The 24,687-nt window shown below is 41.1% G+C and overlaps 1 protein-coding gene and 1 long non-coding RNA gene across 3 annotated transcripts in view; one reads left to right on the top strand and one right to left on the bottom strand.

Moving 5' to 3' along the window:
* Positions 1-10,537, bottom strand: part of stk24b (serine/threonine kinase 24b (STE20 homolog, yeast)) — a 13,403-nt gene extending 2,866 nt beyond the window's left edge. Inside the window, exons 1-6 of the mRNA XM_059328281.1 lie at positions 9,880-10,537; positions 4,192-4,422; positions 2,816-2,872; positions 1,740-1,848; positions 1,504-1,661; positions 103-288 (exon numbers count right to left, since the gene is read on the bottom strand). Of these exons, the coding sequence (XP_059184264.1) occupies positions 103-288; positions 1,504-1,661; positions 1,740-1,848; positions 2,816-2,872; positions 4,192-4,422; positions 9,880-9,921 (783 nt within the window). The 5' untranslated portion in view covers positions 9,922-10,537. The remainder of the gene's footprint in view (positions 1-102; positions 289-1,503; positions 1,662-1,739; positions 1,849-2,815; positions 2,873-4,191; positions 4,423-9,879) is intronic.
* On the top strand, positions 1,532-4,184 carry LOC131963134 (uncharacterized). 2 transcript variants are annotated; one of them, XR_009390010.1, is made up of 4 exons: positions 1,532-1,670; positions 1,777-1,888; positions 3,711-3,755; positions 3,868-4,184. It is a non-coding gene; the product is annotated as an uncharacterized LOC131963134 (long non-coding RNA). The 2 variants fall into 2 exon arrangements; XR_009390009.1 differs by having other exon boundaries at positions 3,711-4,184.
* Positions 10,538-24,687: the final 14,150 nt, after the last annotated feature.

The raw sequence follows: 24,687 nt of genomic DNA, 5'->3' as shown, positions 1-24,687 counted from the left end.
AGGAGGATGGAGGAGGAGGAGGAGGAGGAGGAGGAGGAGGAGGAGACAGGAGGAGGATAGAGGAGGATAGAGGAGGAGGAGGAGGAGGAGGAGTGTACGTACGAAGCTGGGCTCCTTGTTGAGACACGCCTCCACGAACTCCTTGAGCGGCTTGCTGTAGCTGCCCTCCAGCGTGGGAGGGTTGTTCTTTGGGATGAGGAATAAAACCTTCATGGGGTGAAGCTCCGAGTGAGGAGGCTCTCCTTTAGCCAGCTCGATGGCCGTGATGCCCAGAGACCAGATATCAGCCTGGAGAGATAAATAACATCTAGTCAACTAAATAAATATATAATGATGCCCAGAGACCAGATATCAGCCTGCAGACACCACAGAGGGATAAATAACACCTAGTCAACTAGAGACACGTATCATGATGCCCAGAGACCAGATATCAGCCTGCAGACAGGGACAGAGGGAGAAATAACTTCTATACAGTCTACTAGAGACACATAGAATGATGCCCAGAGACCAGATATCAGCCTGCAGACAGGGACAGAGGGAGAAATAACTTCAATACAGTCTACTAGAGACACATAGAATGATGCCCAGAGACCAGATATCAGCCTGCAGACACCACAGAGGGAGAAATAACACCTAGTCAACTAGAGACACGTATCATGATGCCCAGAGACCAGATATCAGCCTGCAGACAATACAGAGGGATAAATAACTTCTATACAGTCTACTAAAGACAAATATAATGATGCCCAGAGACCAGATATCAGCCTGCAGACACAGCAGAGGGAGAAATAACATCAAGTCAACTAGAGACAAGTATCATGATGCCCAGAGACCAGATATCAGCCTGGAGACAAATAGATAAATAACTTCTAAACACAGCTGATATCTAGACATTTAACATGGTTTTATTCATCAGGATTTAGGTTATTATCAAGAATGTTTCCATGACTGGAGAGACACAAAATGACCAAAAATAGATGTAAAAATGACTAAAACAAGACAAAAAATTACTAAAAATGACTAAAAATAGATGCAAAAATGACCAAAAAAGATACAAAATGACCAAAAATAGATGCAAAAATGACCAAAAGACAAAATTATCGAAATGGAAACAAATTGACCAAAATAGATAAAAAAAGACAGAAAATTACCAAAAAAAAGATGTAAAAACACCCACAAGAGACACAAGATGACTAAAAAAAGACAAAAAATAGATGTAAAAATGCCCGAAAAATGACACAAAATGATCTAAATAGAAACATCTTGACCAAAAATAGATGCAAAAATGACCAAAAAAAGACAGAAAAAGACTAGAAATCCAGTCATGTAAACAGTATTAAAGCCCCGTGTGTTGTGTTCTGTTTGACCTCTCTAAAGTCTCTTATATTATTATTATTATTATTATTATTATTATATGTACCTTAGAGTCGTAGGCGGACTGCTTGATGACCTCTCTATAGTCTCTTATATTATTATTATTATTATTATTATTATTATTTGTACCTTTGAGTCGTAGGCGGACTGCTTGATGACCTCGGGCGCCATCCAGAACGGCGTCCCTACGAAGGTGTTGCGTTTGATCTGCGTGTCGGTCAGCTGACCCGCCACGCCGAAGTCAGCCAGCTTCACCTCGCCCTGCTCCGACAGCAGCACGTTGGCAGCTGAGACAGGTAAACATTAATAATAGTTATTATTATTGTTGTTATTATTATTATTATTATTATGATCCCTGTGTTTACCTTTGATGTCCCGGTGGATCTTCTTCTCTGAGTGCAGGTACTCCAGACCTTTGAGGATCTCTCTGAGGATGGTGGCGATCTGAGTCTCATCCAGAGCTCCAGGCTCCATCTGACAACAACAACAACAACAACAACAATAAGACTAGAAGGTCTCTGCCGTCTTTGTTAACCTTTTATCTCCTGTTTTTACTTATTCAAGGAGCGTCGTCTGTTGTGTTCGGTATCTTTATCTGAATCTTCTTCTCCAGTTAGTGACTTTAGTTTGTTGTTTTGGCCTCAGAGACCCTGAACATTTAGTGTTTCTGTCTTGTTTATCTCAGTTTATTCATCTGCCTGTAAATAAATATGATGATTGTTAAACCTAGAGTCCCAGCAGACATGTTTCTGCCTCAATATGTTACTTCCTAGACATCAAACTAATTCTCCTTCTCCTTCTTCTCCTTCTCCTTCTCCTTCTTCTTCTTCTTCTTCTTCTTCTTCTTCTTCTTCTTCTTCTTCTTCTTCTTCTTCTTCTTCTTCTTCTTCTTCTTCTTCTTCTTCTTCTTCTTCTTCTTCTTCTTCTTCTTCTTCTTCTTCTTGTAGAGCAGCTGTTGATCTCTTCTGTGTCTCTCTCAGCATGAAGGTAAAGCTTCATCATGTCTCACACAATAATCACAACACAGACTTATTGAGGTCACGTCCACATATCTGCATGTTCTCATGACATTAAACCAACATGATGCAGGTAAACATCAGGTTTGATGCTCTTCTTCCTGTCCTGCATCCAGGTTTTAACCCCCACATCTCCTCCTGATCCATTTTAACTTTGTTTGTGTGCAGCTGCAGCTTAAAACCATCTTAATAAAGCTCCAGCAGTAGGTGATGTAGTAAAGCTGTTCTTAATAAATCTTAATAAATCTTAATAATAACTGTAGTAAAGGGTGTGAGTGTGATGAGAGTGAGCCGGTGTGATCTGCAGTGGGCCGGTCCACTAAACTCTTACATAATGAAGCTAAAAATAACAACAACACCTCCAAACCTCTCTGAGTCTCAGAGGAAAGAAGTGAAACATGAAACAAGAAGCAGGAGTCACTGACCAGGTCCAAGGCTGAGCCTCCTCCCAGATACTCCATGATGATCCACAACTTGGTGTCCTGCACAAACACACACACACACACACACAGAGAGTTAGCTGGTTAAATTATCTTATAACTCAGGGAGGGAAATAATCTGACGTCTCACGTTTTCACCAGCCAGAGAAGTGTTCAGGCTGGTTCTCCAGACTGGAACTAGTGGATATTATTTAGTTTATCACCAAGCAGCCTGCTAATAAAGTCACAGGACAAAGTTCAGTCTGGAGAACTAAGAGATATATATTATATATATTATATCTCTGGTATTGACGTTTCTTTGGATAGAAGCGTCTCTAGCTGCTGAATGAGCTGCAGGATTGTAGATTTATTTCATATTTTATGCTGCATGATGACACACTAAATATATCTTTAAGTTGTTTCTAAGTCATGTTTTATCTTTTATTCTAAGGCTGTAAAACATGTTGATTAAAGATGATATAAATTAAAGAGCCTGTAGTAAAAGTTTCTCTATCTCAGACTGGTTGTTGAGGTTTTATCTGCTTATTTTCACATCTTTCTGCTTCTTCAAGCGTCCCACTGAGTGATAAACTGTGATGTGATTAGTGTGATGGTGAAGAGGAATCATGTTCTTCTGGAGAACTTCTTCCAGCTGTTAACACTCGTTTATCATCACTAATCTGTTGTGTTTGTTCACACTAAAGACTGACTCCTGGATGAAGAGAATCTCTCTACTAGTCATCTATTAATGATGATTTAAGACACATAACAGGGACCTAGAAGTGTTAAATAACCACCATAAGTACCAGACAAACAGGAGCTGGCTGATAAAACAATAAATGGATCAAAAACAGGATGATAATATATAATAAAACGCTGCTTTTTCTGATTCTTTCTGCAGTTTTTCCTGCAGAGAAGCAGTAAATCTGTTGCCGGCAGCAGGAAGGTAAGAGTCCCAATCATTATTATTATAATATCATGACCTGAACCAACACATAAAACATCAGCTGTGTTCCTCTAGAGCTGCAGGATGTGACTCTGAGCTCTCGTTCCTGCAGAACCTGCAGAATGAAGCTAAACAAGCTGAAACACTGATCCAGATCTGCTGTTTCCTGTCCTGTATTTAGATCTCTCTCCTGAACCATAAATATATCATATATATAATAAAACATGAGCTCTCTGTGCAGAATCAAACTGCAGGCATGTAGAAAATGACCTGAATCTTTTCTCCACAGCTTTTTGGTTTGAATCCAGTTGAGTGTGCAGAGTTTTGTGCAGCAGTTGAGAGTTTTTTCAGACTTCCTGCAGACTCCTGAGATCTGAGAGCTGCAAACTCCTATAAACTCTCTATAAATACTATATGATACTTTATATGTGTGTACCTTGAGGTATGATCCGTAGTACTTGGTGACGAAGGGGCTGTCACACTGGCTGAGCACGGTGATCTCCTGCTGGATGTCTTCTATCTCGTCCTCCGCCTCCTCCAGGTCGATGATCTTGATGGCCACCACCTTCTGCGTCCGGTTGTCGATCCCTTTGAAGACTTCTCCGAAGGAACCTTTCCCGATCCGCTCCAGCTTGGTGAACAGCTCCTCGGGGTCCGCCTTCGTGTTCTACAGACCAGGTTCACACACTTCAGCAGGGGGCACATTCAGGCACTTTTAAAGGACTTTAAGGTCCATAAGCTGCATGTTCTAGATGAGTTCTTACAGACTAAAAGGCAGATTTGACTGAACCAAACCAACAGAGATGGAGTTACACTCTTCATTCAGATAGATACTCATTATTTTACATTAACATGTGATTATCTATAGTCTAGAGATGGAGATACACTACTGGTCAAAAGTTTTAGAACAGCCCAATTTTTCCAGTTTTTTATTGAAATTCAAGCAGTTCAAGTCAAATGAACAGCTTGAAAGGGTCCAAAGGTAAGTGGTGAACTGCCAGAGGTAAATAAAAAAAGGTAAGCTTAACCAAAACTGGAAAATAATGTACATTTCAGAATTATACAAGTAGGCCTTTTTCAGGGAACAAGAAATGGGTTAACAACTTAACTCTATGGAGTCTTGGGCTATTTTGTCCATTTTTGAATTCTTTTCATCTCTTTGTAAGTCATTTTGTGTCTTTTTTTGGTCATTTTGTCTCTTTTTTTTGGTAATTTTGTGTCTTTTGGTGTCTTTGTAAGTCATTTTGTGTCTTTTGGTGTCTTTTTTAGTCATTTTGTGTCTTTTTTTTGGTAATTTTGTGTCTTTTTTTAGTCCTTTAGTCCAACATAAAATGTGATTTTGAATCTTAAACACTATCATGCTCAATCAAGAATTTTAAATGTTGCAAATGTGCATTAATTTCAGAGTACACTGAGACATTAAACTGCATCATTTTCAATTAAATTCTGGAAAAGTTGGTGTGTTCTAAAACTTTTGACCAGTAGTGTAGTCAGATACAGGAGAAATACAGGAAGAATTTCAAGCTTTTACAAGCACTTTATCCAAAATCCTTGAAAATACAACATTTAATTCAAGCATTTTCAATGATTTCCAGCATCCGTACCAACCCTGTTAACAGCAGGAGGTTAAATAAAACAGAGAGAATTAAAGAAACAGAAGAGATAAATTCAGCTGGTGTTTGTGAGACGCTGGAGAACCAGACGAGAGTTTAAAGAGTTTACAGAACAGAAACATTTTAAAAACCTTTTTTTTACAGATTTACACTCTCAGCCAAGAAAATCCATTTCTGAGTCTTTAAATGTCTTGTTTTGTCCAAAAAACACCTCAGAACCAAAAGATATTCTGTTTATAAAAAGAGTTTGAGAAATGACAAAAAACAAAGATCGTTGATATCAAAAATTATTTTATAATTCACAGAATTTTAACACATTTCAGGCCAAAGTTTCAACAGTTTTATCCAAACTAACTGTGATTTCTTTAGACGGTTTAGTTCTCTAATTATTAACAGAAAACACTAACGAACTAACCAATTAGCTCTATTATTGATCAAGTTAAATAAAGATTATTTAAATTAAATACATTTATTAGAACACCTCCAGGCTTCACTGATTAAATTACTACGTTCTGAGTCTTTAAATGTCTCGTTTTGTCCAAAAAAACGTCCAGAACCCAAAAATATTCAATTTATAACAAGAGTTTAATTAACAAAACACAAAAGTTAACTTTCAACACATTTAAGGCCAAAAAGAATCAATCTCAGTGTGTAATCTTTAGATGGTTTAGTTCTCTAATAATGAACAGAAAACACACTAACGAGCTAATCAATTAACTCAACTTGATCAAGTTAAAGATTATTTTAGTGGGTTTCAGATGCAGATAATCACTTCTTTCATGATTAATAATTACAGATTTCAGAGGGAAATATATTTTGTTAGTTGTAATGAAAACACAAACAATATGACAACAAATAACTTTCTAAAAGTATATTTAACATTATTAAAGCTGCAACAATCAACGACAGAAAAATAATCCACAATTCTTTAATAATCATTTAATTCTTAAGGTCATTTTGATGCAAAAATGGTAGAAAATTTTGTTTCATATCATTAATGTTAAAATCACTGAAAAAACAAGACTTTTAAAGACTTTAGCTTGGACGATTAGAAACTTTTCTTCTTCTTTTTTTACATTTTATGGACCAAACGATTGATGGAGAAAATATTCTGCAGGTTAACTGATAAAAACATTTAGTTCCTGCAGCTCTGCATGATGCTGACTGTGTGCATGACTTATTAATAGAGAATAAGTTTAGTTTTGATGCATATTTGTCCTCTGACAGTGACAGAGCTAATATTAGCTGCTGCAGCTGTAAATGATGCAATGATGAAGTGTATAATAATAAGAGCAGGAGGATGTTTGAGGTGTTTCCAGAGAAACTTTGCTGCTGTGGGATGTGAGAAAGCTGCTGCAGGAAATGAAGTAAACGAGTGAAGTCTCCAGAGGGAAACAACACAAACGACTTCCTTTATCAGCAGAAAAACCTTTTTCCATCCCGACGTCACCACACAAAGCTTTAGGTGTCGTATAAAGAGATTTATTCAAGGAGAAGCAGTGAGGAGGCTAATGGGAATAATAAATAATAATAATAAACTGATGAGTCACATCTTATTAAAACACTAACGAAGAAAAGCTGCAGGTCACAAACCTGAAGGTTTTAACACCAAACACAGAGAATATGGAATAAAAACACAACGCAACCATCCAGTTTATCAGCTGCATCCACTTCAAGTCAAGACGTTTCATTTACAAACTGAAAACTTTAGTTTTAGTGTAAATATGTGCACTCATTCTGAATATAATGCATTCTGTTTAAACGTTTGCTTTAGGGTGGATTTTAACTCTAAATCAAAAAATAAAAAATAAAGCTTCATTTTTTATGATTAATCTGAAATATTTAATGCATTCAATGCAATTCATGCAAAATAACATTTGCAGGCTTTAGCGGGTTGAGTTAAAGTAAAAACTGATGCAGTCACTTTTAAAGACTTTCTGAATTCAAAGTTTGGAATCAGGAGGATTTTAACTCATCCTAAAATGTATTGCCGTCAAAACTAAAGCGACAAGTTTTAGGATTAATCTGAAATATTTAATGCATTTAATGCAATTAATGCAAAATAACATTTGCAGGCTTTAGCAGGTTGAGTTAGAGTTAAAGTAAAAAGTGATGCAGTCACTTTTAAAGACTTTCTGAATTTAATGCAGTTTGGAATTAGGAGGTCCTAAAATGCTCAAATATTGCAAGTATTGCCATCAAAATTAAAGCAACAATTTTTAGGATTAATCTGAAATATTTAATGCATTTAATGCAAAATAAAAGTTAAAGTTAAAGGAAAAACAGATGCAGTCAGTTTTAAAGAGGACTTTTGTCCTCGAGGTGTTTCAGCTTCAGTCTAAAGACCAAAACGTGCAATAAATAATAATAAATGTGTTTTTACTGGACTGACAGCTCAGCTGACTCTCTGTGTCCTGCAGTTTAATTTAAGAACAACAGTCTCTCCTGACTGACTGACTGACTGACTGACTGACTGGCTGACTGACTGACTGACTGACTGACTGACTGACTGACTGACTGACTGGCTGACTGACTGACTGACTGACTGACTGACGGCAGCAGGAACCTCTTTCTAATCACCAGAAGTTCTTCTGTCAGTGTTTATTGATGCATCCTGCTGCAGATCTGCACCGTCTGCATGCATTTCCTCCCAAAAACCAGAGAAATGAGCCAAGAAGCTGCAGAGGGACGGTAATAATGGTGCATGAGGCGGTTTACATTAGGAACAGTTATCTCCAACACAATTATCCCCTATAGGCTCCGTCCTAAAGATAGAGCAGCAGCAGAGCAGAACACAGTTCCTCTGTACCACCAGCTGCTTCAAATATCACCACTTTTAATCTCCAAACCCAAAATACAACATTCATAGTCAAAAGGAACTGTGAAAACAGTCACCGGTCATTGATTATTAATGTTTCTCTGAGAAAATTTGAGAAAAACAAAGCTTAAAATGTTGATATTTGCATCAGAATCTCTTTATTCTACGTGTGTCATTTAAAACGTGTCGCAAAAAAAAGAAGAAAAATGTATTAAAAAAACATTAAATTCTCCTCAGAGACACTGAAGACATGGTTGATTCTGCTGTTTACACAGAGCAGAGAGGAGAGGACAGGAGAGGCTGTTTACACAGAGCAGAGGGGAGAGGACAGGAGAGGCTGTTTACACAGAGCTGAGAGGAGAGGACAGGAGAGGCTGTTTACACAGAGCAGAGGGGAGAGGACAGGAGAGGCTGTTTACACAGAGCAGAGAGGAGAGGACAGGAGAGGCTGTTTACACAGAGCTGAGAGGAGAGGACAGGAGAGGCTGTTTACACAGAGCAGAGGGGAGAGGACAGGAGAGGCTGTTTACACAGAGCTGAGAGGAGAGGACAGGAGAGGCTGTTTACACAGAGCAGAGAGGAGAGGACAGGAGAGGCTGTTTACACAGAGCAGAGAGGAGAGGACAGGAGAGGCTGTTTACACAGAGCTGAGGGGAGAGGACAGGAGAGGCTGTTTACACAGAGCAGAGGGGAGAGGACAGGAGAGGCTGTTTACACAGAGCTGAGGGGAGAGGACAGGAGAGGCTGTTTACACAGAGCTGAGGGGAGAGGACAGGAGAGGCTGTTTACACAGAGCAGAGAGGAGAGGACAGGAGAGGCTGTTTACACAGAGCAGAGAGGAGAGGACAGGAGAGGCTGTTTACACAGAGCAGAGAGGAGAGGACAGGAGAGGCTGTTTACACAGAGCTGAGAGGAGAGGACAGGAGAGGCTGTTTACACAGAGCAGAGAGGAGAGGACAGGAGAGGCTGTTTACACAGAGCAGAGAGGAGAGGACAGGAGAGGCTGTTTACACAGAGCTGAGAGGAGAGGACAGGAGAGGCTGTTTACACAGAGCTGAGGGGAGAGGACAGGAGAGGCTGGAAACATGACAATACTTCAATATGTAGAGCAAACTAATTGTCTTTTTGGTCATTTAGTGTCTTTTTTTAATTTATTTAGTATTGTTTTGGTCATTTTTTAGTCTTTGAACGTCTGTTTCCACCCAGCAGATGTAAAGTTTCTTTATTTTCTACTATGTTGTCATAGACTAATGTTGTCTGCGTCTCATGCACATTAGTCTTGTGATGCATGTTGCCATGAGTTGCACACCTGAGAGCAGGTGTTGGTAATGAGCTGTAATGAGTCGCAGGTGGACAGGTGGACAGGTGAGACCCTAAAACCTCCTGAATCACAGTGAATCAGTTTTCTCCTGCTAGTCAGGACCAGAGGACTGCTGACAGACTAGTGACCTGCAGAGTTCTGATACCTGGGGGGTCTTATTAAAGTGCATACTCTGTCCCTGCTGCAGCCTGGACCTCCTCCAGAGGAGAACCGGAGGAGAACCAGGGTCTGAGGGTCTTACCTGCAGCCTGGACCTCCTCCAGAGGAGAACCGGAGGAGAACCAGGGTCTGAGGGTCTTACCTGCAGCCTGGACCTCCTCCAGAGGAGAACCGGAGGAGAACCAGAGGAGAACCAGGGTCTGAGGCTCTTACCTGCATGCCGGGCAGGTGTCCCTGGACGGGGGAGTGGGCCATGATGAGGAGCCTCCTGCTCGGCTTGTCTGCTCCTTGTGGTCCCGGGGGAGGTGCTCCAGGCTCCGGGAGCTGCTCAGGCTGCTGCTGACCCTCCTCAGGTCCGTTTATCAGACACTAAACTGGAGCTGGAAGCCTTTAAAAACAGCTGATCAAGCTAATAGTGGCTAATGCTAGCAGCAGGCTAACAGGCTGGCTAATGCTAACAGCGAGCTAGGCGCTAGCTGCTGCGGGGAACCGGGTCTCCAGGCTCCGGGGGGCTCCGCCGCCGGTCCTGGTTCTAGTCCCCACAGTTAAAGAGCAACTATCGGTGTGAAAACGACCTTTGCGGGCGCGTCTCGGCTCGCTAACGGCTGATGTCAGCGAGCTAACATGTTAGCCGCTAGCGGGCTAGCCGACCTGACGAACGGAGAGGGAGCGCGCTGCTCGGGCACGACGCGTCCGCATGCCCGCGTCCGGCGCCCCGCGGCTCGGGAGGCAGAAAGGAGCGGAGCACCCCGCGGGGATCCGGCGGTGATCCGGCGGGCTCGGGCCCGGCGGAGGGCGGCTGGGAGCGGCTCTGCTGGGTCAGACGGTCCGCCGCGGGTTCTGGTTCCTCCCTCACTTCGGTCCCGGACTCTCCGCCATCTTGTCGCTGCTGCTGTGACGCCTGGCGGGGCGGAACAACAACAACATAAACAACAACACAGATTTATTTAGAATATAAACAGAAAAAGTTCAATAAAATCACAGCAAATTTCCAGCAAAATTACAGTAAATTTCCAGCAAAATTACAGTAAATTTCCAGTAAAATTTCAATAAATTACAGTAAATTTTGAGTAGTATTCGAAATAAATTACAGTAAATTTTGAGTAAAATTTCCAGAAAAAAATACAGTACATTTTGAGTAAAATTTCCAGAAATAATTACAGTAAATTTCCAGTAAAATTACAGTAAATTTCAAGTAAAATTACAGTAAATTTCAAGTAAAATTACAGTAAATTTCAAGTAAAATTACAGTAAATTTCCAGTAAATTTTCAATAAATTACAGTAAATTTTGAGTAGTATTCGAAATAAATTACAGTAAATTTTGAGTAAAATTTCCAGAAAAAAAATACAGTACATTTTGAGTAAAATTTCCAGAAATAATTACAGTAAATTTCAAGTAAAATTACAGTAAATTTTGAGTAAAATTACAGTAAATTTTGAGTAAAATTACAGTAAATTTTGAGTAAAATTACAGTAAATTTTGAGTAAAATTACAGTAAATTTCGAGTAAAATTACAGTAAATTTCCAGTAAATTTTGAGTAAAATTTCCAGAAATAATTACAGTAAATATCCAGTAAAATCACAGTAAATTTCCAGTAAAATTACAGTAAATTTCAAGTAAAATTACAGTAAATTTTGAGTAAAATTACAGTAAATTTCCAGTAAATTTTGAGTAAAATTTCCAGAAATAATTACAGTAAATTTCCAGTAAAATCACAGTAAATTCTGAGTAAATTCCAAGTAAAATTACAGTCAATTTTGAGTAAAATGTCCAGTAAATGTGCAGCAGGTATCAGGCTGAGCTCCATCAAGTGATGAAGAGACGAACGACTCAACAGGATTTATGGACAAAAGATGCATGAAACTTTGAAAATAGAAAAAATAAATTAACTTTGAAAAAATAAATTTTAGGTAAAATCTGAGTCAATTCCCAGTAAAGACTTGTGACACGATAAAGACACATAGATAGAAGAGATGTAAAGTTGCTTTATTAAATGATTTAGTTGTCACTTATGTAATGACACACATTTTAACATTAGTTTCACTCTGACGTTGTGTTTAATGAGCTCTACCTGAGTCTCAGGTGAGCTGCAGCCAGCAGGTGCTGGACCAGAACTCTCTGGATCACACTTCAATAGAATCACTAGAATCTAATTTACTCTCGGTGCAATAGAGTTATCTCTACCATGCTGCTATAATAATGATGTTGCATTAATCTCAGTGTTACAGAGTGATATGCAATGATTTTATTAGGATTATTTAATAATAAAGGTGGATTTTAACATTCAGAGTCCTGCAGAAACCTGCAGGATGCTTTAATCAGCTCTAACTTTATTTAGAATATATCTGAGTTATGGTTTTTATTTAACCTCTGAAGTCCAGCAGATTTAGGTTCAAATTAGTCAACTTCCTGTATTAATTTCTGTCTGTTCAGCATCTTCCTTACATCACATGCATGGCTCCTTTTTCTACACACAAACTAGCTATCAGTCAGATTTATCATTTTATTTTAATTAACAAAGTATAAAGCTGCCAGGAACCCAAAATACAAACTAAAGACACAGGTTTCTATGGAAATTTACCATTTTATTATAATTTATTTATTTTTACCATTTATACATGCAGAAAAAATAATAAATAAAACTACAGTCTAACAGTCTATTTGGATGTAAATTAAAATAGTAATAGTTTTTCATTGTAGAAAGAAAATTCACATTGTAAAAATGTTCTAGAAACATAAATGTGACACTGTGAAAGCTCCTATGATTGAACTTTAACTGGCTTTCTCAGCTTGTCTACATATCAGATATAAATAAAGTTATTACTGTAAATAAAACATGTATATTTTTAATAAATAGATGGACTCCAGAGGGTTAAAAAACTTCCATCAATGAGTATTTTTAAGGTTTCTGGACCAAGTGAGCAGATCAGCTTCCAGATAGAAGTGGGACATAATAAAATGATTTATTCTGTGAGTTTTAGGGGTTTCCTGCTCCATGAACACCTGTGACTCAGGTACACCTGTGACTCAGGTACACCTGTGACTCAGGTAGAGCTCAATAAACCAACACAAGTCACTAAAACACCTGGATGACTCGTATGTCAGGTGTGCAACTAATGTCAACATGCATCTAAAGACAGAAAATGTTCATGAGACGCCAGACAACATAAAATAAATTATTATCATGCCACGATAATAATCACATAGAGAGAGTTGCTCACATTTATGTCTTTAGATGCATTTTGACATTAGTTGCACACCTGACATGCATCATCCAGGTGTTTTCCAGGTTTAATGAGCCTTACCTGAGTCCCAGGTGAGCAGGTGTTCCCCTAAAACCTTCATAATTACAGTAAATCGATTTGTTATGTCTGCGTGCATCATAATCCCACATCTATCTCTGACTGATCAGAGTCCAGAGAGCTGCAGGATGTTTACATTTATATACATTTTATATTAATGTCAGAATCCTTCTGTTGCAGACCTGTGGCATTCTGTCACAATAATAACCACGTAGTGTACTTAAAATACTCATGCATGCTGATAAATGCTTAATAATAATAATAATAATAATAATGATACATTTTATTTATAGAGCGCTTTACAAGATACTCAAAGACGCGTTACAGTTAAAACAGTGAAAATGCATTTACAAATAAAACCAAACAATTAAAATCACCACATTAAAAGCAGGTTTGAAGGTTGTTGGATGTGAACAGAGTGTTTTTTGGAGAGAGTTCCAGAGGGAGGGGCTCTGATGCCCCATAATATAAATAATAATAAAAGTAGAGCTGATTAAAGCATCCTGCAGGTTTCTGCAGGACTCTGAATGTGCTCCATGCATGTTAAAATCCACCTTTATTAGTAAATAATCATAATAAAAACAATGCATCTCACTCTGCAACAATATTAATGCAATATCATTATTATAGCAGCATGATAGAGATAACTCTTGGCAGTAAATTAGATTCTAGTGATTGTAATGAAGTGTCGCTGTGTGTGTGTGTGTGTGTGTGTGTGTGTGTGTGTGTGTGTGTCCAGCAGGTGGCGCTGCAGCTCCTCCTCCATCTTTTATCTTGTGTAATAATAATAATGTGGAGCCGGTGCGGCATGTCGTGCTGCAGACACACAAACACGACAGAATCAATGTCATCACGTTACTGGAGCTGCTGTCGCTGTTTACACCGGATCAGACAGAAACATGCGACATTTATCAATATCTATTGATTCAGAGCTGATTTCTCTTGATTCTAAGGAGCCACAGAGAGGCTGAATGGCGCAGAGAAGCCACCTGGAGCCAGTCAGACACATAAATGATATTTAAACTGGATGTTTGTGGTTATAGAGTGTTTTATTGTGTTATAGAGAGCTTGTGGTGCAGCAGATTGTTGATCTGAGACACTGAGAGCATCAGAGGTGTGATGCGCATCCCTCTGGATGAAAGAATGCACACACACACACACACACACACACACACACACACACACACACACACTGTGTGCACAGTGAGACTCGGTGCAATAGAAGCTCTGCCTCCCTCCTTCATGCGTAAATGATGTAGGGCAGGACTGTGCGCTGAGCTTCCTCCATTAGAGAGACCCGGCCGGTGATGTGAGGGAATCAGAGGGAAACACAGAACCAGAGAGAGAGACGGTGAGGAAGAGGAAGAGGAGCAGCGTCTTCATCAGCCTTTACAGCACCACCAGAGTCTCTATTGTGATCTGAAGCAGGAAAGATGGACATCACGGACCAAGGAGCCCAGATGGAGCCGCTCCTCCCCACGGTAATAATCTGCTTTATGTCTTTATCTGTGGAATAAAACACGCACAGCTGGATTACTGTATGATTCATATCTGAGCAGCTCTGTGACCCATATACCATATATAATATTCATGCTCTCTGCTTGGATCGTGACAACGGATGGATGCATGTTGCGCACCGCAAAATGGGCAAAAAATGGATATTTGACCGTGTGATGTGTTCATGTGTGGCCTCCGCCTCCACGGGAAGGTGACACAGCACATCATCTTTATTATTATGTGTTGGATCAGAAGTGGAGCAGTTATTAAGCTGTTGCTTTGTGTTCCTGTTGGATCAGATGTACAGTAGAGAGCCTGTTCCTCTTTATAACCACCGAGGCTTCTCTCAGACACAACCTGCTGTAAAAACCACCAGATTCCACACAGACTGGTTTATTAAATCATTATTACTAATGGAGACACCTTAGTGGGGGATTTTTGATATTTTGGCACCACTTTGATCCATTTATTGCAATTTAATCACAGCAAAATCCGGTTATATTTGTGGTTTTCAGCTCATATAGGATGATAAAATATAGAAATGTTGTGTTTAAGTCCGTTATTTGACTTGTGACGCCATAAAATCTGTCAGAAAACAATCATTTAAATCATTTTAAAGTGGTGTTCCTGCAGACAGTGATTGAGTCTTTATTGTGAGGACGTCTGCAGCCACTAAAGGCCTGAATGGTGCAGAAAAGCCACATGGTGCAAACATTCACAGCGTTATTATTACAGTACAGTATCTCATCTCTGCTCTGGTTTTATACCACCTAGTCGTCTTCTCTCAGCCGGTTTGGTTTTAAAAAGCATCAGATTCCCAGAACACACAGGTCTGATCCACTCAGACGGGTTTATTAAGCTGCAGCCTGTAATCAGACACCTTAGTGGGGGATTTCTCATATTTTGGCTCCACTTTGATCCATTTATTGCAATTTAATCTCAGCAAAGTTCAGTTCATCAGGTTATATTTGGGGTTTATTCTGCTGTTTGAGCCCATTCTTCTCTTCATGTGTCTGCTGGAGGTCAAACTGTCACTTTATTGGATCATAAAATATAGAAATGTTGTGTTTAGGTCCCTTGTTTGGCTCCTGACACCATAAAAACTATAAAAGTGCAGAATCTCCTGCAGAACATCGCTCTGATCCGCTCAGAAAACCAGATTTTAAAGCATTTTAAATGTGTTTTCTTGCAGACAGAACACACACATCACATCACATCATGCTGTAGTTATTCAGCTCCACTTTGATCCATTTATTGATATTTAATCAGGTTATATTAGGGTTTATTCTGCTGTTTTAGCCAGGATGAATGGCCCTGGCGTTACAGTAGCTGCTGTTATTGTTTCCACACAAAAAGCATGCAATATTTATTAATTTTATCTGCAGCCACAAAAGGCCTGAATGGTGCAGAAAAGCCACATGGTGCAAACATTCACAGCGTTATTATTATTACAGGACAGTATCTCATCTCTGATCTGGTTTATACCTCCTAGTCGTCTCTCTCAGCCGGTTTGTTTGTAGAATCTCTTTAAAACACCAGATTGAGTCCCTCGTGTGCTCTTTTGTAGCAGAGTAGTAGCTCGTCTCCTCCCCCTCATGTTGGTGGACCAGCAGAACAACGGGACTCGAACCTGCGTCCCTCAGGTCACATATCACCTGGAGCAGGGCTCGGCAACCTGAGAGACACATGAGGCAACCTGAGGCTCCAGAGACACATGAGGCAACCTTCAGGCCGTCTCCAGTGGCTCCCTGTTGCTGTGACAAAAAACATTATATGGAGTTTGTCTACAGTTTAATCCACATCATGGTAGTGATTCTTACATGATCCAATTGTAAAAATATGAACCCTATAGACGGGAAAAATATATATTTTAGTTCACTTAAATGTGCATCATAGCCTATCTATATATCTATGACCATCTGGCTCTTCGCCATTTATATTCTTCTAAATATTTTTACCAAAACAACAGAAAACACTGAAGAAGATTTGTTTAGTGCTTCACGCTGCAGCGAGAAACTGGCAAATTACTTTCATCAACAGGCTCAAAGATGCTCCAGACGGATTTTACTTTGTCTTTTGGCCAAAAATGGATCTTTTCATGGAAAAGGTTGCCGACCGCTGCCGTAAAGGTTGCCGACCACTGCCATAAAGGTTGCCGACCACTGCCATAAAGTTTGCCGACCACTGCCATAAAGGTTGCCGACCGCTGCCATAAAGGTTGCTGACAACTGCCATAAAGGTTGCCGACCGCTGCCATAAAGGTTGCAGACCGCTGCCATAAAGGTTGCCAACCCTTGTCATAAAGTTTGCCGACCGCTGCCATAAAGGTTGCCAACCCCTGTCATAAAGTTTGCCGACCACTGCCATAAAGGTTGCCGACCACTGCCATAAAGGTTGCCGACCACTGCCATAAAGGTTGCCGACCACTGCCGTAAAGGTTGCCGACCCCTACCATAAAGGTTGCCGACCGCTGCCGTAAAGGTTGCCGACCCCTACCATAAAGGTTGCCGACCCCTGCCATAAAGGATGCCGACCCCTACCGTAAAGGTTGCCGACCGCTGCCATAAAGGTTGCCAACCCCTGCCATAAAGGATGCCGACCCCTACCGTAAAGGTTGCCGACCGCTGCCATAAAGGTTGCCAACCGCTGCCGTAAAGGTTGCCGACACCTGCCGTAAAGGTTGCCAACCCCTGATATAAAGGTTGCCGACCCCTGCCATAAAGGTTGCCGACCGCTGCCATAAAGGTTGCCGACCGATGCCGTGAAGGTTGCCGACCGCTGCCGGAAAGGTTGCCGACACCTGCCGGAAAGGTTGCCAACCCCTGATATAAAGGTTGCTGACCCCTGCCATAAAGGTTGCCGACCCCTGTCATAAAGGTTGCCGACTCCTGCCGTAAAGGTTGCCGACCCCTGTCATAAAGGTTGCAGACTCCTGCCATAAAGGTTGCAGACCGCTGCCATAAAGGTTGCCGACCGCTGTCATAAAGGTTGCCGACTCCTGGTAAAAAAAGGTTGCCCCCCCCTGCCATAAAGGTTGCCGACCCCTGTCATAAAGGTTGCCGACTCCTGCCATAAAGGTTGCCGCCCCCTGTCATAAAGGTTGCCGACTCCTGCCATAAAGGTTGCCGACCCCTGTCATAAAGGTTGCCGACTCCTGCCATAAAGGTTGCCGACTCCTGGCCTAGAGGCAGAGCTGCTGATTATCAGTCAGGAGAGGCTGCAGAGAGGAAACTGTAGCTGCTGAGAGAGAGAGAGAGAGAGAGAGAGAGAGAGAGAGATGGAGAGAGAGAGAGGGGGAGAGAGAGAGAGAGAGAGGGGGAGAGAGAGAGGGAGAGAGAGAGATGGAGAGAGAGAGAGGGGGAGAGAGAGAGAGAGAGAGAGAGAGAGAGGGGGGAGAGAGAGAGGGAGAGAGAGAGGGAGAGAGAGAGATGGAGAGAGAGAGAGAGAGGTAGAGAGAGAGAGAGAGAGAGAGACAGGATAGTGTAAAGCAGCCTGGTGGCCCTGGAGGCGGATCGATACTCTGCGTTTGTTCTATTTGTGGCGTGTTGGATGGTGTTGGATGGTGTTGGATGTTAGATGAGGACGGCTGACAGCGAACAGTGATGTTCCCCTGCAGTCTCCAGGCGTTGCCATGGTTTCACCAGCAGGTGTGAGGGAACGTGAACGGGTTCCTCGGTTCCCAAGGTCAAACATGAGAGCATCATTATTATTAGTTCAGCATTCCTCTCTCTTGGTTTTAACTGGGACTCAGCTACGTTAAAAACAATCTGGTTAATTTACGGTGAAACACCTGCAGCTGCAACTTCGCCGTTAAAAATAATACACCGAGTGGGTTTTTACATAATTTTACATGATAAAAACGGTTTTCTACAGTTTAAATACTTTACACTATTCCTTGATTTATGGTAAAAAAAAAAAAAAAGCATCTACTATGCACTGAAAATGTTTGTAGATGTTACAGTAAAACAGTCAAATTGCATCAGAAATGGGGCGTAAAACTTTAAGTTGAATGTCACTTTAGTAGACGTTTAATTACCGTAAATCAAGGAATAGTACAAAACTTTTAAACTGTAGAAAACAGTTTTTATCATGTGAAGTTAAAGGAGAAATAACATAATGTCCCCTACAGTTGAAAACTGTTAAAATCCTGGCAGCTGTAGTTTTCTACTGTAAATTTAAATGTAAATATCTGTAAAAACTGTAATTTTGACTGAATAATGCTGTTATTTTTTAGGGTAATTGTGTCTTTGTGACATGTTATTTCTCCAAAATGTTTTTTATATTTTTATAGTTTAAGTTCTGTACTATTCCTTGAGTTACGGTAATGATTTTTTTATTTTTCCGCCCTGTTTCTGATGCAGTTTGACAGTTTTACGATAATATCCATGAACATTTGTTCGGTGCAGGACAGTAACCATCCTGTCTCACTCTGTCTCTCTGTTTTTGTCTTGCAGGAACAAAGTTCCCAAGAAAATAAAGATGTGGTGAGTACATCTCTCGTTCTCTACATCCGGCCTAAAAACACGGCGTATTGATCCTGTCAGTAATTACAGTGATAGCTGAAGTCAATGCTCTAGATCTGAAACATCAGGATCAATAATAAAACAATGGAGGGAGAATCAGAAAGGGCAAAGCAGCAATGATGGAAGTTAGTTCATCTGTCTCTTCATGTGTCAAACTGTCACTTTATAGGATCAGAAAATATGGAAATGTTGTGTTTAAGTCGTTTTTTTGGCTTGTGACACCATAAAAACTATAAAAGTGCTGAATCTCCTGCAGAACATCGCTCTGATCCACTCAGAAAACCAGATTTTAAAGCATTTTAAAGGTGTTTTCCTGCAGACAGAGCATGCATTCAGACTTTCTACACTTTGGCTTCATGTTGTAGTTATTGTGGCTTCACTTAGATCCATTTATTGCAATTTAATCACAGCAGAATCAGGTTATTTGGGGTTTATTCTGCTGTTTTAATCATCTAGACATGACATATGTTGGACAGCAGGTAGACAGCAGCAGCAGAATTATTTATGTTGGTTGGGAGTCCTGCAGAAAATCTGTCTGATTGACTCAGAAAAGAAGATTTTAAAGCATTTTAAAGGTGTTTTCCTGCAGACAGAGCATGCATTATTTCAGCTCCACTTTGGTCCATTTATTGCAATTTAATCACAGCAGAATCAATAAGTAATCAGGTCATTTTGGGGGTTTATTCTGCTGTTCTAGCCCGGATGAATGGCTTTTCAAATGAAAAGTTTGAGCGTTTGTGATTCTCATGCTGCAGAGGCCAGAATGTGGCAATGAATTCCCAGTGGTGGCAGGTGGCAGCGTTTAGGGCAGCCTCTGCCACCAGTATGAATGTGTGAATGAGTCAGTCTGTAGTGTTGTAAAGCGCTTTAAATGGTCGCCAATCGACTAGAAAAGTGCTAAATAAGTGCAGGTCTATTTACCATTTCTGCTGGAGGTCAAACTGTCTCTTTATAGGGTCAGAAAATATTATATAATATATTATAATATAATATTTTTTTGGCTCGTGACACCATAAAAACTATACCTATACATCTAGACATCTATCATCTCTTCTGTGTGTCTGATATGATGATATTCCATCTGAGTCATCCATGTTTCCTATAATCTGTAATCTACAGTAATATTCCCCAGCTGTATTTGGCTGTGTTTGGTTATCCGGCTTGTTTAGCAGATGTTGTGTGTTTGCGGATCACGCCTGTCACTAACGTGGCGATGCATCTGGCAGCCGAGGAGTAAATAAATAGTGATAGAGGATAAAGGGAGTGAAGTGTGAGTCAGTCGTCATCTGTTCTCACCAGATATTACTTATGTAACGCTGGGCTGGGAGCCAGGCTGAGGACAGAGCTGAGTGGACTCTGATTCCCTCCTCTCTCACTAAAACTTCCCTCAGGACTCAGGTTTTCTACTCTAACATTGTGAGGACGCAGCCATGTGATGAAGCCTCCTTTGTGACGCAGCCTTAACCCCGTGAGCTCCTCCTCTGTTACTTTAGATTATAAATGTTAGTGGGAATAAATCTAAACACTAATCTGTTAATTCAGGATTTATTCTCCTCATTAACTCTTCTAATGAATCTGATTTATGACATAGAAGTGGTGGAAATGTTTGCAGGACACTTGTTAAACTCTAGAACTCTATCTATCCTTCTAGACATCTATCTATCTAGACACCTATCTATCTAGACATCTATCTATCCTTCTAGATATCTATCTATCCTTCTAGACATCTATCTATCCTTCTAGACATCTATCTATCGAGATAGCTATCTATCTAGACATCTATCTATCCTTCTAGACATCTATCTATCTAGACATCTATCTAGACATCTATCTATCTAGACATCTATCTAGACATCTATCTATCTAGACATCTATCTAGACATCTATCTATCTAGACATCTATCTATCCTTCTAGACATCTATCTATCTAGACATCTATCTAGACATCTATCTATCTAGACATCTATCTAGACATCTATCTATCTAGACATCTATCGAGATAGCTATCTATCTAGACATCTATCTATCCTTCTAGACATGTATCTATCTAGACATCTATCTATCTAGACATCTATCTATCCTTCTAGACATCTATCTATCCTTCTAGACATCTATCTATCTAGACATCTATCTATCCTTCTAGACATCTATCTATCCTTCTAGACATCTATCTATCCTTCTAGACATGTATCTATCTAGACGTCTATCTATCTAGACATCTATCTATCCTTCTAGACATCTATCTATCCTTCTAGACATCTATCTATCTATCTAGACATCTATCTATCCTTCTAGACATCTATCTATCCTTCTAGACATCTATCTATCTATCTAGACATCTATCTATCCTTCTAGACATCTATCTATCCTTCTAGACATCTATCTATCCTTCTAGACATCTATCTATCTATCTAGACATCTATCTATCCTTCTAGACATCTATCTATCCTTCTATCCATCTATCTATCTAGACATCTATCTAGACATCTACCTATCTTTATTTTCATCCTTGAGTCACAGCCAGCTGACTGAGCTTTAACTGGTTTCTCAGTGTTTCTTGCAGTGTGAAGGTTGTTTTCTGTTCTTGCAGTAATTATCTAAATTGTGTCTATTTGCATATTTATTTTCTTAATTGTAGTTCATTTGTAAATGCATCACATTGTGGTTTGACAGGTAACACTCAGGAACAATAGTTCCCAGCTGCAGAAACACAAAGAACACTTGTTATTTGTCCTGATGAAACAAACAAGATATAAGGTGTTAATGAGTTGTTAATCAGTGAGTTAATCAGTCAGCTACCTCTTTATTTAACTCTCAGCAGGAAAGTGGGTTCAGGTTCACAGACTGTTCCTTTAATCTGGAACCTGCAGAACTTTGTCTTCACTGCTTTCAACTTTATTTCTGCAGGTTTTTGACTCGACTTCGACTTGTTTGAATGTGCATCCCTTCTGGATTCACCCAAACATTCCTGCAGCTTTTGCACGACTTTTAGAAATGTGCTTTATTTTATTGGTGTTCTGTTTAATTTTGCATCAGTATGAAAGTTTGGATTTATCTGCAGGAGCTTGTAGAGTCTTAACAAGCTGGTAAAGTAGGACTGAAACTCTTCACTGTCACTTTATTTCTATTCTTGCTGTTTATGACTAAACTATATGCAGATAAAGCATGATGCAGGGACCTCTTTGGTTGTTTTCTAGTAGAGAGAACTTGAGGAAGAGCTCCCCGGGGAGCCTGTACAGAGAGAGAACTTGATGGAAAGTCTCTCGGGCGACTCTGACTTGTTTGAATGTGCATCCCCTCTGGATTCACACAAACATTCCTGCAGCTTTTACACAGCTTTTTTTTAGAAATGTGTTTTATTTTATTGATGTTCTGAAAGTTGTGATTCATCTGCAGGAACTTGTTTCAAACTGTAGTGTGATAATCACTTTACCAGCTCACACCTTGGTGACTGACACCTTATGTGCAGTCTTGCTGTTTATGATTATATCATATGCAGATACAGCGTGATACAGGGACCTCTTTGGTGCTTTTCTAGTAGAGAAAACTTGGTGAGAAGTCTCTATGATGGAGTTAAAATGAAGAGCTGCTGCAGCTCTTGAAACCCTTCTGCAGGGTCCCTCTTTCTGTTGAGATATTTAAATATTATATTTAGTAACAGAGCTAGATCCTGCTGGTCTGGACCACCTGTCCCTAGTTGTGGACTTGAACCCGGGTGCTCCTGGTCCTGGACCGCTCTGGTCCTAATCACCAGCCTGACGTAACCTCCGGCTGGGTGCCAGGCGGTCCAGTTAGCAGCCGGCTGATTGGCCGACCTGATGGATGGGGAGATGAGTCAGAACCGGCCTTGTTCTGCTGAGCGTGGTGTTCTTGGACCGGTGAGAGGTCTCTGATCCGACGGGACGATTCCTCCTCCTCCTCCTCCTCCTCCTCCTCCTCCTCCTCCTCCTCCTGCTCCTCCTCCTCCTCCTCCCCGCTGCAGAGAGAGAGAGAGAGAGAAAGGAGGAGAGAGAGGAGAGAGAGGAGGCTCCACCGGCTGGTTAATTATAGCAGAGTCAGCGGGGAGGAGGGCTAGAGGGCACGAGGTGGAGAGAGGGAGGAGAGAGGAGGAGAGAGGAGGACGGGACACTCTGAGTCTCTCCTGCAGGAGTCTATCAGATGGTTAAAGCTCAGAGATCTGCAGCTCCTCTGATCTTTCTACACATCATGGCTCCATCACAGATCTGCTGACGATGCAGTTCACCCAGAGAGCTGCTGTAGCTCAGGTAGGAGCGCTAACAGACATGCTAACACATGCTAACACATGCTAACACATCCTAACACATCCCAACCCATGCTAACACATGCTAACACATGCTAACACATTCTAACACATGCTAACACATTCTAACACATGCTAACACATCCTAAAACACCCTAACAGAGCCTCTCTCTGCTGGAGGTGTGCAGGATGTGAGGTGAGGCTGCTCCAGGATGCCTCCTCCCTCCCTCCTCCCTCCTCTTTGCCTCCCTCCTCCCTCCTCCCTGCCTCCTCCCTCCTCCTTCCCTCCTCCCTCCTCCCTCCCTCCTCCCTCCCTCCTCCTCCCTCCTCCTCCTCCCTGCCTCCCGTCGACCTCCGGCTGCTCTTAGGTAACATGTTTCTGTCAGCAGAGCATCAGAGCGGCCTGGTGATGTCACAGTTAATCTCTCTGGGGGGATTGGCGGATGGACGCTTGTCAGAAACATTTTGATGCTGAGGACGAAGCCGGCGGAGCTGCTGAGCTCAGTGTTTCTTTGTGTTGTCGGGATCTCTGCTGTGTTCCAGCATGAAGAGGAGAGTGTCTGAGGAGGGCAGCTAACAGAGGACAGAGAGGAGAAAGAGGAGAGAGGAGGTTTGTCTTTGTCTCTGAGACTCTCTAACACCAGCTGAGAGTCCTGCCGGGGCTCGGCCCGAGCCTCAGCCTCCTCTTACCTCTGCTGCTGCAGCACAAGGGGAGTTAGCGGGCGAAGCGCCACCAGGAGGTCAGCATGCTGACGGTGGACCACAGCCAGGGCTTCATCTACCAGGTAGGCTCTCTGATAAACCAGGCTGGTTCTGGGACTTTAGCCTGGAATACCTGGCTGCTGCTGCTCACTTCTGCTGGTTTCTGCAGCATGCACCAATAAACCAGTCAAGGTTTAGATCATTTAGGTGTAAAAGTGTTGAGATGTTGAGAGGAAACAGGAGTTGAGGCTCCAATGCTGCAGAAAGAGTGGAAATAGTTGCTGCCACTGATTTTTGTTGGTTTCTGCAGCATGCACGAATAAACCAGTCAAGTTTTGGATGCATAACTGTTGTGATGTTGAGTTGAAACAGTAGATTTTGCTTCATGTGTAGTTGAGGTCCCCTTGCTGCAGAAAGAGTGAAAATAGTTGCTGCAGCTGATTTTTGTCTGTTTCTGCAACATGCACAAATATTCCAGTCAAGTTTTAGATGATTTAGGTGTAAAAGTGTTGAGATGGAGCAGCAGATGAGGTCAGTCCTGTAATTACAAGTGAAAATAGTTGCTGCCACTGATTTTTGTCAATCTCTGCAACATGCATGAATAAACCAGTCAAGCTTTGGATGTTTTTGATGCATAATTGTTGTGATGTTGAGTCCAAACAGTAGTTGAGGCTCCTGTGCTGCAAATAATCACAAGTGTAAAATAGTTGTTCCTGCTGAGTTTTGCATGCAG

Source organism: Centropristis striata, chromosome 24, assembly GCF_030273125.1.
Source record: "Centropristis striata isolate RG_2023a ecotype Rhode Island chromosome 24, C.striata_1.0, whole genome shotgun sequence".
In the NCBI taxonomy this organism is placed as follows: domain Eukaryota; kingdom Metazoa; phylum Chordata; class Actinopteri; order Perciformes; family Serranidae; genus Centropristis; species Centropristis striata.
Note: the sequence above shows the minus strand (reverse complement) of the source record. Positions and strands in the feature narration are given on the sequence as shown.